Source organism: Tachypleus tridentatus, chromosome 12 (genome assembly GCF_004210375.1).
Source record: "Tachypleus tridentatus isolate NWPU-2018 chromosome 12, ASM421037v1, whole genome shotgun sequence".
Taxonomy (NCBI): domain Eukaryota; kingdom Metazoa; phylum Arthropoda; class Merostomata; order Xiphosura; family Limulidae; genus Tachypleus; species Tachypleus tridentatus.
In genome coordinates, this window is record NC_134836.1 from 135,771,736 (window position 1) to 135,786,685 (window position 14,950).

A 14,950-nucleotide genomic window follows, 5' to 3' on the forward strand; every position below is an offset into this window, starting at 1 on the left:
CCGGGTCTCTATTGGCACTAAAATTCATTTAATTTAACATAAAAGTACGTATTCTGAACAGCTACAACTAGGACTAGAATTAAAAAGCACGTCACAATTTGCGATTTAAATATTTTACTTTATCTTTGCTAATAATAGCATGTGATACTTTTCTTCAGTTGTTTTAATCACCTTTTTATGTTTTATGTTAAAATTAACAAAATTAATTTAACTAATACTACTAGTCGTAAAACTGAAAAGAAATGTTTTAAAACTATTAAAAATGTATTTTAATAACTCATAATAGCTAGAGAATTTTTTCAAGAATTTTATACAAAACGCCAGAATCTAGAAATTATTGAGTGTAGGGAGACGCTGAGTTGCACGTTGCAATTACAACGCTATCTCTCACACACATTGTGAAAATGTCTCCGAATTTACTTGTTAAAGTTCATCCTGTTGTCCTTTTTAGCATTGTCGATTCTTACGAAAGAAGACACGAAGGTGCTAATCGTGTAATTGGAACTTTACTAGGTAGGGGAGTGTAAATATTTACATTAAAAAGAAATAGATAGACTAACAATATTTATAACTGAACTGTCGCACCGCCACCAATATGGCTTGTAACAGAACTTAAAGTAGGCTTTAAACTGTTTTTACCAATAACGTTTGTTACGATACTTGTATATCTGCTGAGGTGTGTTAAATCTAAGTTAAGATTTTTGTGCTATAAGTATAAATCATAACGTATTCCAGTTTCTCTTATACTAGCTAGAAGTAACATTTATTTGATTTTAGAACATGATCCTGAAGTTCGGAAAAATCTACAATTTCCAAAAAGTTATTTTAAAAGAACTAACAAATGTCACTTACAAGGAGGTTGTTCAAAGTTCGCGTACTGTCTCTTGTATATATAGCCCTACATTTATATTAGGTATCTAGATTAATTGTGCATTTGAAAGCTTGTAAATGGTGAACATTTGTGCTAATAATAACAGACACAGTAATTCTTGATGATGAGATTTAAGGCCTATTTGTTAAGCTGAAGATGACCCGAGAAGTTCGAAATGTTGTTCTGTGCTTTATTTTAATTTAATACCCATATTAGTCATCTTGAGAATACAAATAACAGGCACAGTTTTGGTTTATGAAAATAAAAATTGTCAAAATTGTAATACAAAATGTGAAATGTTTGTTAAATGAATAACATGTAATAAGTGTTAATAGAATGTTAGTTGACTAATATTGTAAGAGATATGTTTGTTAAATGAATGACATGTACTAAGTATTAATAGAATGTTAGTTGACTAATATTGTAAGAGATATGTTTGTTAAATGAATAACATGTACTAAGTATTAATAGAATGTTAGTTGACTAATATTGTAAGAGATATGTTTGTTAAATGAATAACATGTACTAAGTATTAATAGAATGTTAGTTGACTAATATTGTAAGAGATATGTTTTGTTAAATGAATAACATGTACTAAGTATTAATAGAATGTTAGTTGACTAATATTGTAAGAGATATGTTTGTTAAATGAATGACATGTACTAAGTATTAATAGAATGTTAGTTGACTAATATTGTAAGAGATATGTTTTGTTAAATGAATAATGTGTACTAAGTATTAATAGAATGTTAGTTGACTAATATTGTAAGAGATATGTTTTGTTAAATGAATAATGTGTACTAAGTATTAATAGAATGTTAGTTGACTAATATTGTAAGAGATATGTTTTGTTAAATGAATAACGTGTACTAAGTATTAATAGAATGTTAGTTGACTAATATTGTAAGAGATATGTTTTGTTAAATGAATAACGTGTACTAAGTATTAATAGAATGTTAGTTAACTAATATTGTAAGAGATATGTTTTGTTAAATGAATAACGTGTACTAAGTATTAATAGAATGTTAGTTGACTAATATTGTAAGAGATAAGTTTGTTAAATGAATAACGTGTACTAAGTATTAATAGAATGTTAGTTGACTAATATTGTAAGAGATACATTTGTTAATTAGTTTCATATTGTGTTTAGGCATACAAGAGAAAGGAGCAGTAGAGGTAACAAACTGCTTCTGTGTGCCACATAATGAGCTGGAAGATGAAGTAAGTCCACCAGGAGGCTAGCAACAATCTGTTGCATCATATTTTTGATTTAAATTTTAGTCCTCGTAGGAATACATTAGGAGGAAAACAGATAACTTGAAATGTTAAAATTCAGTGAATGTTTATTAGGTTAAGTAATCTATTAGGGTCTTTTTTATTTTTGTGCAAGTATAGATTTCACTATTGATAATAGAATTTATTTCATTTCTGATAATTTAGGATAATGAATTTAACAATAGTATTGGAAATTAATATTTTTATTTTGGTTATCAAGTTTGAACTTTTTTCAAAACTTTGGTTCATTATGGGGTTTTATTAACTTTACAAATTATTTATTTAGTTTTAAACATTTATTCTACCTATTAATTTTGGTGTTCTTTCTTTGCATTAGTTTTAGACTGTTCTAAATTGTAGCTGTTTTTATATAAAAATTGTAATTTATCTAACAAAATGATAATCACAATAGAGGTTGTTTAAAAACCAACCATTTATTTTTTACCTGAATATGACTGTTGTCAGTGGGTTGGATTGAAGACCTGAAGGTTTGTGGTTCATATCATGTTGCAGCATCTTTGTGCTCAGCATTTTGAGCCCATGGATATATGATACATATGATATGGTTGGAGTAGTGAAGCTTTGTGGTGGGTTCCATTGACTATCTGCTTTTGTTCTACTTTATTACTTCATAATTAACAATGGATAGCTTTAGTGTGACCTTGCACAAAACATACAACCTTTTGTGTAAGATGTGTGTTTTCTCTTTCTGTTGTTACATTTTAAGAAACTTTTATCAGTCTGTAAGTATGAATAGTTGACTGTTCTTGTTAACGTGGATGGTAGAAGTTCTGTAAATATCTCATGTTTTGTAAATGAGTTCTGAGAAATATTCTATGGTAATATTTTTTCTTGGGGTTAATATTAAACAGTATTTTGGATCTTGCAGAATGGTAGTTTTTCATGTTTACTTAATTTATGTCAGTTTGTTTTTCTACGCATCCTTTAGTTACATATTATATCATCTGTTTTAAGGTAGCCATTAATATGGAGTTTGCTAAGGATATGTTTGAATTTCATCAAGAGTTAATCCCAGTGAAGTGATTGTTGGATGGTTAGTATGTTTTCACTTGTATAAATAACACTTTAATTTTATTGAGGTTTTAGCAATCTAATGTTATGACAGAACTGAAAACTTACTAATTATCTCAGAAGGTTATGTTTTATATAAGTAATAATTTTTTAAACTTGTTTTGTATTCATTTATCTATGTTTTCAGTGATTCTTTGGTCATTCAAGCAGTAACTTAGGCCTAATGAAAACTTTTTTTTTATGATATGGTCAGGTGTAAAATGACTTACTTAAGCCTACCTCAACTTGTAGCATAAAAACATTTCCTGTAAAAAAATTAAACAATACAAAATGATAAAGGAAATTCTTTACAATATTTTAACAAAATCTAGAAGTTACTTTTGTTTTATTTGTTTATAAACTTTTATTTATAACAACATTTCATCAAGTTGAGTGTTCACTTTTTCTGACATCTTATGTGATCTGCACTGAAATGAAAGACTTTTTGGATTTTCAATTGAAAATAACAGAAGAAAGAGTTTTTTGATGTGAGAGTCGAGAAACCCACTTGTTGAGAAATTTATATGCAAAAACGGCTCATTTGCATATAAGTTTTTTGATGTGTTTAGATCACTAGCCAGTGACTTCCTGAAACTGATGTATGTAGTTACATTAGATCATGATAACCATGGTTTAGAACAATGATGTATTTAGATCACTAGCCAGTGACTTCCTGAAACTGATGTATGTAGTTGCATTAGATCATGATAACCATGGTTTAGAACAATGATGTATTTAGATACTAGCTAGTGACTTCCTGAAACTGATGTATGTAGTTACATTAGATCATAACCATGGTTTAGAACAATGATGTATTTAGATCACTAGCCAGTGACTTCCTGAAACTGATGTATGTAGTTACATTAGATCATGATAACCATGGTTTAGAACAATGATGTATTTAGATCACTAGCCAGTGACTTCCTGAAACTGATGTATGTAGTTACATTAGATCATGATAACCATGGTTTAGAACAATGATGTATTTAGATCACTAGCCAGTGACTTCCTGAAACTGATGTATGTAGTTACATTAGATCATGATAACCATGGTTTAGAACAATGATGTGTTTAGATCACTAGCCAGTGACTTCCTGAAACTGATGTATGTAGTTACATTAGATCATGATAACCATGGTTTAGAACAATGATGTATTTAGATCACTAGCCAGTGACTTCCTGAAACTGATGTATGTAGTTACATTAGATCATGATAACCATGGTTTAGAACAATGATGTATTTAGATCACTAGCCAGTGACTTCCTGAAACTGATATATGTAGTTACATTAGATCATGATAACCATGGTTTAGAACAATGATGTGTTTAGATCACATTTAGCTCGGAAAAACTTCAATTCATAATCACTAATATTGTTTGTGTAATGACTTGATGATCAAAATTTGTATGTTCTTAAAAATATTTTGTATATAAAATTAGAGAATTGTTTGTTGAATAATTTCTTTAATATTTAGAAAAATTACTACAGACTTATTTTATGATTTTTCAAATCAGTTCTGTAATTTAAAACCCATCAATGTATGATAGAATTAAGTGTAAATCATATATTACTTAAGTTGGTCCTAGGTTTCATGCTATTTAGGTAAGTATTTCTACCATGACAAAATTAAAAATCAAGATATGTGATTGACACACACACACAGTAGAGCAAGGGTTAAAGTATTATGGTAGCTGAATAACAGTTCAGCAAGGGTTATAGTATTATGGTAGCTGAATAACAGTTCAGCAAGGGTTATAGTATCGTGGTAGCTATGCAAGTTTCTCCCATATACTTAACCACAGTGTTTTTTCACGTTTTCAGGAACAGTAAATGTTTACATACTAATTTCTAAATAACTATGGTCAACCATACTTAGCAAATAATCATGAGGCTTCAATGTTAAACTGTTATGTTCAATTGCTTTAACCCAATAGTCATATATAGCTTAAGTTATATACGGTTTAAGTGAAATCAGTGAAAGTCATCAAAGTTCTTTAAGTGAACATGTTACTCAGGTGTGATACACCTATAAGTATATAGCTTGTTATAATATCATTTAATTGTAGCTGGTTATTGAACACTGAAGGAATAACATTATGTTTAATTGTAGCTGGTTAGTGAACAGTGAAGGAATAACATTATGTTTAATTGTAGCGGTTAGTGAACACTTAAGGAATAACATTGTTATAATATTTAATCGCAGCTGGTTAGTGAACACTTAAGGAATAACATTGTTATAATATTTAATCGCAGCTGGTTAGTGAACACTTAAGGAATAACATTGTTATAATATTTAATCGCAGCTGGTTAATGAACACTTTTAAGGAATAACATTGTTATAATATTTAATCGCAGCTGGTTAATGAACACTTTTAAGGAATAACATTATCATATCATTGAATTGTAACTGGTTAGTGAACAATTTTGAGGAATAACATTAGTATTTAGAGATTTGTTAAATGTATTCCTATGTTATTTCTCTCCAGGTATGCTACAGGCCCTGATGTCACAGAACACTCAGTGTTAATTCATGACTACTACAGCAGAGAAGCTAACAACCCAATTCATCTGACTGTTGACACCTGTTTGACTGAGGGCCACCTTAGCATCAAACCGTACACCAGGTACAGTATAATGTTAATTCTGGTGAATATTAACTGTACACAGTGTGTTGGATACGTCTTGATTGCCAGAAGTCAGTCAAGGAATGAAGAATGATTATCACAGATGTTTGTCTGTCTTTAATAATCACGTAGGTTATGTATGTTTGTCTGTCTTTAATCACGTAGGTCACGGATGTTTGTCTCTCTTTAATAATCATTCTGGTGAATATTAACTGTACACAGTGTATTGGATACGTCTTGATTGCCAGAAGTCGGTCAAAGAATGAAGAATGATTATCACAGATGTTTGTCTGTCTTTAATAATCACGTAGGTTACAGATGTTTGTCTTTAATACATCATTAGTTTTACTAGTCTGTATTTCACATTAAATGTGGATAAATGTAGTGTGTAAGATGTAACATTTATTAGATAAAGAGATGTGAATGGTTATTTGAAAGTCGCAGATTTATACGGTAAATCTTTTACTGCACATTGAACAGATTAGTGTGTCAATAATTGTCCAATCTACCTCAGACTTTTTGAACCAACTGAAAGGGATTTATGCTAAACAAATGGCAAATTATAAATGCTTTTTTTACATACTTGGAATGTGAAAACAAAACATTTTCAGTCTATGATATTTATTAGAAATAGACATATTGGTTTAGAATATAGCTCGTGCTGGTTGTAAAAAATTATATGTTTGCATAGGTTCTTTGATTGGCCAGACTTAGAATTATATATAATAATTTGACATATTTTTATTCCAGTATTACATTTGGAGTGCCAGGAAAGGAACATACAGGAACAATGTTTTCACCTTGTAAGCTTGAAATTATTGGTTATGAACCTGAGATGGTTTCATGTAAGTTCTGTTTTCTAGCAGTTTTATTTTTAGTGACAGTGAAATTATAACACATGAAAAAAATAATTTACTGAAGATGAGAGGCTAGTGAATATTTTAATTATATAGAAACTAAAACTTAAAGATGAATGAATTAATTACAAAATTAAATTGTAAGTTTTATTTTACCTGATCAAAACCTTTTCTTATACACATTTAACACAAAGTCACAATGTAATACTGTAAAGTGATGTGGGAAAACAAAACGTATTTTATTTAATAACATTGGTGTTTTTCATAACCCAGCATGTACATATGTTGCTTGTTGAAGTTAAAAGATATTCCACACTAAGAGTTATATATTCCATCAGTGAAAGTGTGCCAGGGAACAAAGTTCAACAAACAGAGGAGTGTTGAATGCAAGTCTGACTTTGATCAGATTTGTGGATCAACCCGGAACACCCAAGAACTCTTAGATGTTGTCATTGGATATGTAGATGATGTCTTGGTAAGTTTTATGATTATTTCTCAGCTCATAAAAGAATATGGAGATATGTATCTTTCAAATATTGTGTAGTTTTCTTTTTGTGGTTTTGATAAAATTAATAAATATTTGTAAGGTTATACGGTAAATGCTGTCTTACTATTTCCCTGTCATAATGCATCATTTAACATGCACAAATTAATTCTACAAGTTGATTTCCTCATAAAAGCTATGGTTACTTAACCATGTACTTGCGTTCTGTTAAGTTTGGTTTTATATTTATACAGACAGGAAGAACTCAGGGTGATAACTGTGTTGGAAGAGCTCTAATGGACATGGTACAGAGTGTCCCTCAGATGAATCCAGAGGAATTTCAAGAGATGTTGAACTCAAACATGAAGGTAACGACGTTACTTAACTAACACCTCTGTAAACATGAAGGTAATGACGTTCCTTAACCAACACCTCCATAAACATGAAGGTAACGACATTCCTTAACCAACACCTCCATAAACATGAAGGTAACGACATTCCTTAACCAACACCTCCATAAACATGAAGGTAACGACATTCCTTAACCAACACCTCCATAAACATGAAGGTAAAGACATTCCACCTCCATAAACATGAAGGTAAGACATTCCACCTCCATAAACATGAAGGTAAAGACATTCCTTAACCAACACCTCCATAAACATGAAGGTAACGACGTTCCTTAACTAACACCTCCGTAAACATGAAGGTAACGACGTTCCTTAACTAACACCTCCATAAACCTGAAGGTAGCGCCGTTCTTTTAATTAATACTTCAGGAGAGCGGTGTATCTAGAAAAGGTTGTAATTTGTTGGCAGATATGAAAAATAATTGTTAAACCTACTTTTATACACAATACAAATATCTTAACTCTTTCGAGTCATTACCAAAATAGCAGGTTTAGATAAATTATCACTATTGAGCTCTGTATGTTGTGTTGTTTGTTTGCAGTTTTACTAGTCATTACAGTTGGACTCTATGTTGTGTTGTTTTATTACTGTTCACTAAAGGTAGGACTCTATTTTATTTTGTTTTGAGTTAGTCACTGTAAGAAACTGACTAAAACATGAGGACATGGATTTTTGGTGTAATGGACATAAACTATCCCACTAGTAACTGGAGTATTAATGGTACTTGTTATTTTAGTTTAACAAAGTTGTGTATGTACAGAGAATGTGGTTTAAAAATCCCTATGATTTCACTGATTAGGAAGTTACAGTTAAGTAATTTTTTTGTTGGGTCTTATAGAAATGCTTTTTTTGTGTGTTGTGATATTAGCTGATGTTGTGGTTTCCAACCAACAGTCCATAAAGAGGTTACAAGTTGATTGAAAGAAATATATGCTTTGAAAGTAAAGTCAATGAATTATGCTAGTTCATAATAAAATTAGTTTCAAAAGGTAATACTGTGAAGAGCAGTCTGTGTGATTTTGGAAGTAGCTGACCTTTCTTTGGAAGGAAAAGTTGGGAACCACTGGTTTAATGGATATGTTGTAAAACCTTTTGTCATTTTTACTTTTCTCTTGTAGGATCTGTTGATGGTACTGTATTTATCTCAACTGACCAAAACCCAGCTGAGCCTTCATGAAAAACTTACATATGTGTAAAATACAGAATAAAATTACCCGATTGTTCACTTTTAATGTAGTAAGTCTTACTTTATTTAAACATTAGTTTCCCACAATACCAAACCTTCAGGTCATGAAGCAAGCCACCTTCACAAGTAGTAACATCGTGATGTTTTATTAGCTGTAAATTTAGTATTAGCCATTGTTATTGATGGTAAGTTGACCATTTCCTCTACAACTCTATATTGAATAAAATAGGGTTCCATAAGTACAGTTTAATTATCATTTTCTAACAGGAGTACATCACCCTTAACTTTGATAGAGTAAATGCTTATTTCAGGACTTAGTTAGTCTACCACATCCACTTCCTACATCTTACTTTCAATGTTTTATTTACCTAATTGAATGAAATTTTAGTTAAAGCATGTGTATATTAAATCCTGCTACTGCATACTGTCTTTCAATATAACAAACTTCAGTCTGATTGGAAGAAGAAAGATTACTTTTAAGGTTGTATCATATAAATGTAACTTAAATAACACTATGTAATGTCTATCATACTATGTAACACACATTTTGTTCCTGGATAGTGTGTTATGTCTCAATAGTGTTTGTTGTAAAACTACATAAAATGGCCATTATTCCCTTCAAACTTTGCACAGGTCATTATCTGTGACCTGGATAATGAAATTTAGAAATTAACCTATTTTCTGTGTGAACACGGGCAAATCTGCACACTTTCATTTGTTGTTTTATTCAAACCCTATGTAAGTAAATCAAGATTTAGATGTATTTATACTAAAGTTATATAAAAATGTTTAGAAGTGAGTAGATTTGCGACTGTGACGTAAATCACTTTCACATATCAGCCCCCAAATATAGTTTCCCATCATGTTTTCGTTATATGCTCCTTGGTAGCAGCGTTCAAAGTCCTATATATCTTGGTGGGAGCACTTGCCTTGGTCTTCAAGGTGCACCAAATGAGCCAGGGGAAGAGATAGATACTTATTCCCATTATGGAGCAGCACAGCTTTGAGGCTTCTGGATGAGCTATCAATGAAGAGATGCCACTCATTCGGGTTACAGGCCCTTCCAGTTGCCTCACACAGACTGGATCGCCGTGGCAGAAGCAGAGCCCATCCTGACGTGTGAAGAAACTTGAAAAATGTTGATGATGCTTCCTCTGACTTGTGACTTGCACACTTTCATCTAACAAATCCCACTCCTTGAGCCTAGTTGTCAAAAGCTTGGCCTTCAACTTTATTAGACCAAGATCTCTGATCAAGCCATTGAAGTCTCTTTGGTGGGGGTAGTATAGGTTTCTCTCAGCAGCTGCACCTCTGAAATTGTAATCTGGATCTCCAACATCTACCTCCTCTTCTGATTTGCTGCTCTCTTCCGAGGATGGCTGCTTTCTCTCTGGCAGAGTGGGTATAGGGAGCTCAGGAGAGTGTGGCACTGGGGCGATGAATGATGGAAGGTCCTGATCCATGATAGATGTATTCTTGCCATCTCAATGTTTGGAAGGATCCAACTTGCAGAAGTAGCAGTTGCTTAAGTGGTCAGTGGGTTTATGCCAAATTTTTGGGATAACAAACTTCAGGGATCTCTTTCTCCTTTCTACCATCCTGCAAAAAGGCAAAATAAAATTATGAAGAAATAATGTATTTCATTCACAACTAATGTGGAAGAGGTTCATGCAAAATATTTTGATATCTTTTCTATACTATTGGAAATAAAGTGAAATTTGGACAGGTCTGAAATTTCTATCATATAAAAAACTTACTATTCAAGCGAGCAAAAATTGTCCATCTTACCTTCTAGAGTTGTTTTGCAGTGCTCGCAAAATTAGGTACCCAGGGTTTGTCTTGATCCCCAACAGGCATGCCGAAATATGCCTTGTAGGTTTCACACATTTTATCAGATGCTGACAGAGTACCTTTTTGCTCTTGTCATGATAAATTGGTCAATGCACATAGCAGAATGCATGTGGATAATGCTTGCAGCTTCTTGATGCCATCTCTGATAAAATCAGATAGGTTTATGGTCACTTAGGCAACAAGAACTGAACTGGTGAGTGGTGAGCCCCTGTATATGAATTACTATGGAAAGTTTTAGAAATTTCCCTAAATTGTGCAACATTCTAGAAAGTTTGAGAAAATTCTCTATCAGCTACTCAGTACAATCTACCTGGAATGTTCTGGAAAATGGGTAAATTTGAAAATCTCATGACCCAGCTGACAAAAGCAAAGGTTGAAGAAAAAATGTCTTTTTCCATTTACTTTAGGCAAAAGTAATTGGGAAATAACATGTTCTGCCCAGGAATAAGATTTAAAATGTTTCTATTCTGTTTACTTTGTTCTGTTTGGACCAAGTAATCATTAAGTGGATTTACTAAATCCCATGACAACATTTTTTCCATCTATCTGTATCATACAGTCCAAACACCACACCAGTAGGATTGGCTTTAGCTAAAAAAGAAAGAATAACCAGAAGACAGAAATTAAACGTGATTTTTATTGTACTTTGTGCCAAAAAATGTAAAGTGGGAAAGCCAATACGCGGTTTTCACATCCAGTGTAAAAGAACAGTTAAGTGTGGCTATTCAGGACCTAATAAGCAAGCCCCTGGTAACACATTTAAGTATTAACACAGTGTATGAATTATTACTTTATTATTTTTTACTATTCTTAACTAAAAACAACTTGTCCATCATTTCAAGTCCAAGTTCTTATTGTTGATTTTTAGTCGTGCTTAACCTTGGATTAAAACATTTTCTCCTCAGTGATCACTGTTTGACGTTATTAAAGACAGTTTAGTTTTTGTTTTATTGAAAATGTACCAAACAGAGCTAGTCCAAAGTTGTCACATTACCATCTTAATGATTCGGATTTGTTTTCATAAATTTTCTATTGTGAAAAAATTTGTTTATTTTAAAAAGTAACAGCTAAAATGTTCTTAGAGGAATGTTCTAACTGATTTCACAAGAGGAACTGTTGACGTTATTAAAGACAGTTTAGTTTTTGTTTTACTGAAAATGTACCAAACAGAGCTAGTCCAAAGTTGTCACATTACCATCTTAATGATTCGGATTTGTTTTCATAAATTTTCTATTGTGAAAAAATTTGTTTATTTTAAAAAGTAACAGCTAAAATGTTCTTAGAGGAATGTTCTAACTGATTTCACAAGAGGAACCGCTGTGAAGTTTTAATGAAGGTTTTAATAAATTGGTTTTTGGAGCATTAGAAGTACATATACCTTTGTAGTTGTGTACCAGATAGAGTTGAAAATCTGCGAATAATCTCGGAAAGTACCAAGTCATACTGTGTCTCGAGGTTTCCTACTAAAAAGAAACCATTCTTTCACTTTATGTTGCAGTCAGTTGCACAAAGACATTCTCTAACATCTTGGTGCAAGCAGTCTGGATGTACCATTGTAAGGCTTCGTGCTGAAACAGTTAAAGAAGTCGAGCATTATCAGTAAGACAAGTCTATCTATGTCACTCATATAAAGGACGAGATTAGTAAATTCCACAGAACACATGACACATTCAAGTGAATATAAAGTAACTGGGACGTGCCAAGTAAATGTGAAACGTAGACCATTATTTATATAGTTAATTAAAAAAAATGAGATGTTACAATGCAAGGGGTTACTTTCAAAGTTTTGCAACGGCTCTGTGATAATTGAGAGAGATAAGTTTGAGATCCACAATTTGATACCGTTGTTTTGCACATACTAAAGAAACGTTCATAAAGTCCAACTATTTCACACATTTAACTGTCTGGTTTGTAACAACTATATCGAGGTATATTTCGTCACAGTATTAGGGTCATCCCTGTTTTTGTTATGAGTCAAGTACAAATCTAATTTACTCCACTTAAGATTAAATTATTTGAAGCTACAGTGAACTAGAATAGAGATAATGTAGAGGACATATTGTCTTTTTTATTTCCAAAGTGAGTTATGAAGTGGGAAAACAAGTTTGAAAATTTTAAAATTTGACCATTAGTTCATTTAGTAACAAGTAAGACTTGATTGAATGAAGAGTTTGAAATACCATGTGATGCATGAATGAGTAACGCGAGTCTCGATGGGATTTAACACCTACAGTAAGTCTGGTGGTTACGTTATTAGCAGTACATTTAGCCCAATGTAGCATGCTTCCAAGGGTTTATGTTTATTGTCTTCCAGTGCAACTCCAGATCCATTCAAATCTTAGTTTTCAGCTACGTATTGATATAAATATCCTACTGAGATGAAACATTTTTATCATCTAAAAGGCTCAACTGTTAAAAAATTTCTAAACTTACGTTGTTGAAAGTTAGTCCAAACAGAGCATCTTCAGTGAACACCATCTTTTATATATAGCAAAAATGTGATGCAACCTGGTGGAAATAGTCAAACATAGGGTTCTTATAATAACTACCTTCAGTTACGTTTATTATTCATTTAATTACCAATAGAAGGAGCTACTAAGTAAACAACATCTGGAAATACTGAATGAAGTGTACCAACTATCGTTGTTTCTATTTTTACACGTACATTTAATGTTATGATACTGCGAGTAGCGATTGATTTGTCAACAAGTAAAAGGCCCACTCTGGTTTTGAGATCTATAAGATCCCTCAGTGAAGTGTTTTACGTTAAAAATAGGAATGAGCAGCATTTTTACAGCAGCTGTTATTCCAAAAACATTCAGAAGAGCCGATAAAACAGCATTGAGAAACTTTAACAATTTTCTATACCTGCAGGAGAAACCTAGTGATTAGAAATATAGTGCTTGATTAAGAAAAGACAGTAAATTATTTAAAGTTAAAAACAAAAACCTTAGCTAAACAGAGTAATAACAACTGGAAGTTTGGAGTGCGTTTGGCAAAAAGACGTTATGGTATCTTAAATTTAGTGATTTTGGTAAAATGATCTTATTTTTTAAAGTTGTTTTCTATAATATAGTTTGGAAAAAATCGAAGCTTGGGAATTTTTGTGAAAGGATATCTATTTTGAGAATTGTACACCAAGGGTATTTAAATATCAGGAAAAATCAAATTATTTAAAAATTTATAAAGACTACGACCTTAGTAGTTTGGTGAAAATACGAATTTTTGAAACATAGAAAAAACAAAATACATATTGTAAAAATGAATAAATATTCTATAGTTTGTTCGTAAAGAAACGTAAGATCGCGATATTATCACATTAACGAAAACATCTTGTTTAGAAGTAAAAAAACAAAAAACGCTACTAATCAGAGTAGTAACAGTTGAAAAGTTGGAGTGCATTTAACAGAAATATGTTACGGTCTCGTGGATCAAGCGATTATGGTTAAATTCTTAGTTCTAAATCCCTTCTTTTCTGTGTCTTGAGAAAATAGTAAAAATTGAAGCTTGGTGAAAATGTGAATACATGTTAGGGATTATAGTGTGAAAATTTTAACGAAAGAATATCAATTCTCTATTGAAATTTAAGGAACATTTTCAGAATCGTACACTAAGGGCATCTTTCTATTGAAATTAAAGGAAAGTAAAATTTAAAAAAATTTCAAATTAAGGCTGAAACAATCGTAAGTTTTACTGAAAATAAAGTTCTTGACACAGAAAATATTTTTAAAGGAAAATTGAGGGCATAATAACAGATAGTGTTAATATTTTACACATTATTCTATAGAAATAAAGTGAGTGAAGTGCGTGCGGGGGGTTAAAAGATGGAACGTTAATTATTTTTGTGGATAATTTGATAACTAAACAATTTTATTTAGCAGTAACTGTTTAAATTTACTATGATTTAGATTAGTTTTTAACAAAATTAGAGTAAATTATAAATTATTCATACTTCTTGTAAACCGTAAGATATTAACTGCTTTTGGGGTCTAAGGTCTCATGACTTTAATTACACACGAGTTATTTCAGTTAGTAAATTACGGCAACTTTCCAGTTTTGTTTGGGTGTGGTTGGGTTAAAGGTGAAAAGGGTAGCAGTCTCGATAATATGCCGATCTTTCAGGTGGTGTTTTTAAGCTGGGACAGACAGGTTTAGTTGTACATACGTTGAGGCTTCTGACTGTTTCTATCTTCTGTCGTCAGGTGTTCAAAATTGTATGTTTGTTTAGAATTAATGCTATACAATGAGCTACCTGGGCTCTGCCCATCACGGGTATCGAAACTATGTTTTTAGCCACTGGGACATACAAATTGCAGATG

The 14,950-nt window shown here is 31.8% G+C and overlaps 1 protein-coding gene across 1 annotated transcript; it reads left to right on the forward strand.

Annotated features, from left to right (window-relative positions):
* The first annotated feature begins 313 nt into the window (after nt 1-313).
* Nucleotides 314-8,826, forward strand: LOC143234796 (eukaryotic translation initiation factor 3 subunit F-like). Its single transcript, XM_076472431.1, is given in 9 exon segments — nt 314-513; nt 2,022-2,092; nt 3,122-3,167; nt 3,170-3,200; nt 5,705-5,842; nt 6,593-6,687; nt 7,038-7,174; nt 7,438-7,551; nt 8,713-8,826. Coding segments are annotated over 9 exon segments (819 nt in total). The 5' UTR covers nt 314-404; the 3' UTR covers nt 8,791-8,826.
* The last annotated feature ends 6,124 nt before the right edge of the window (nt 8,827-14,950 follow it).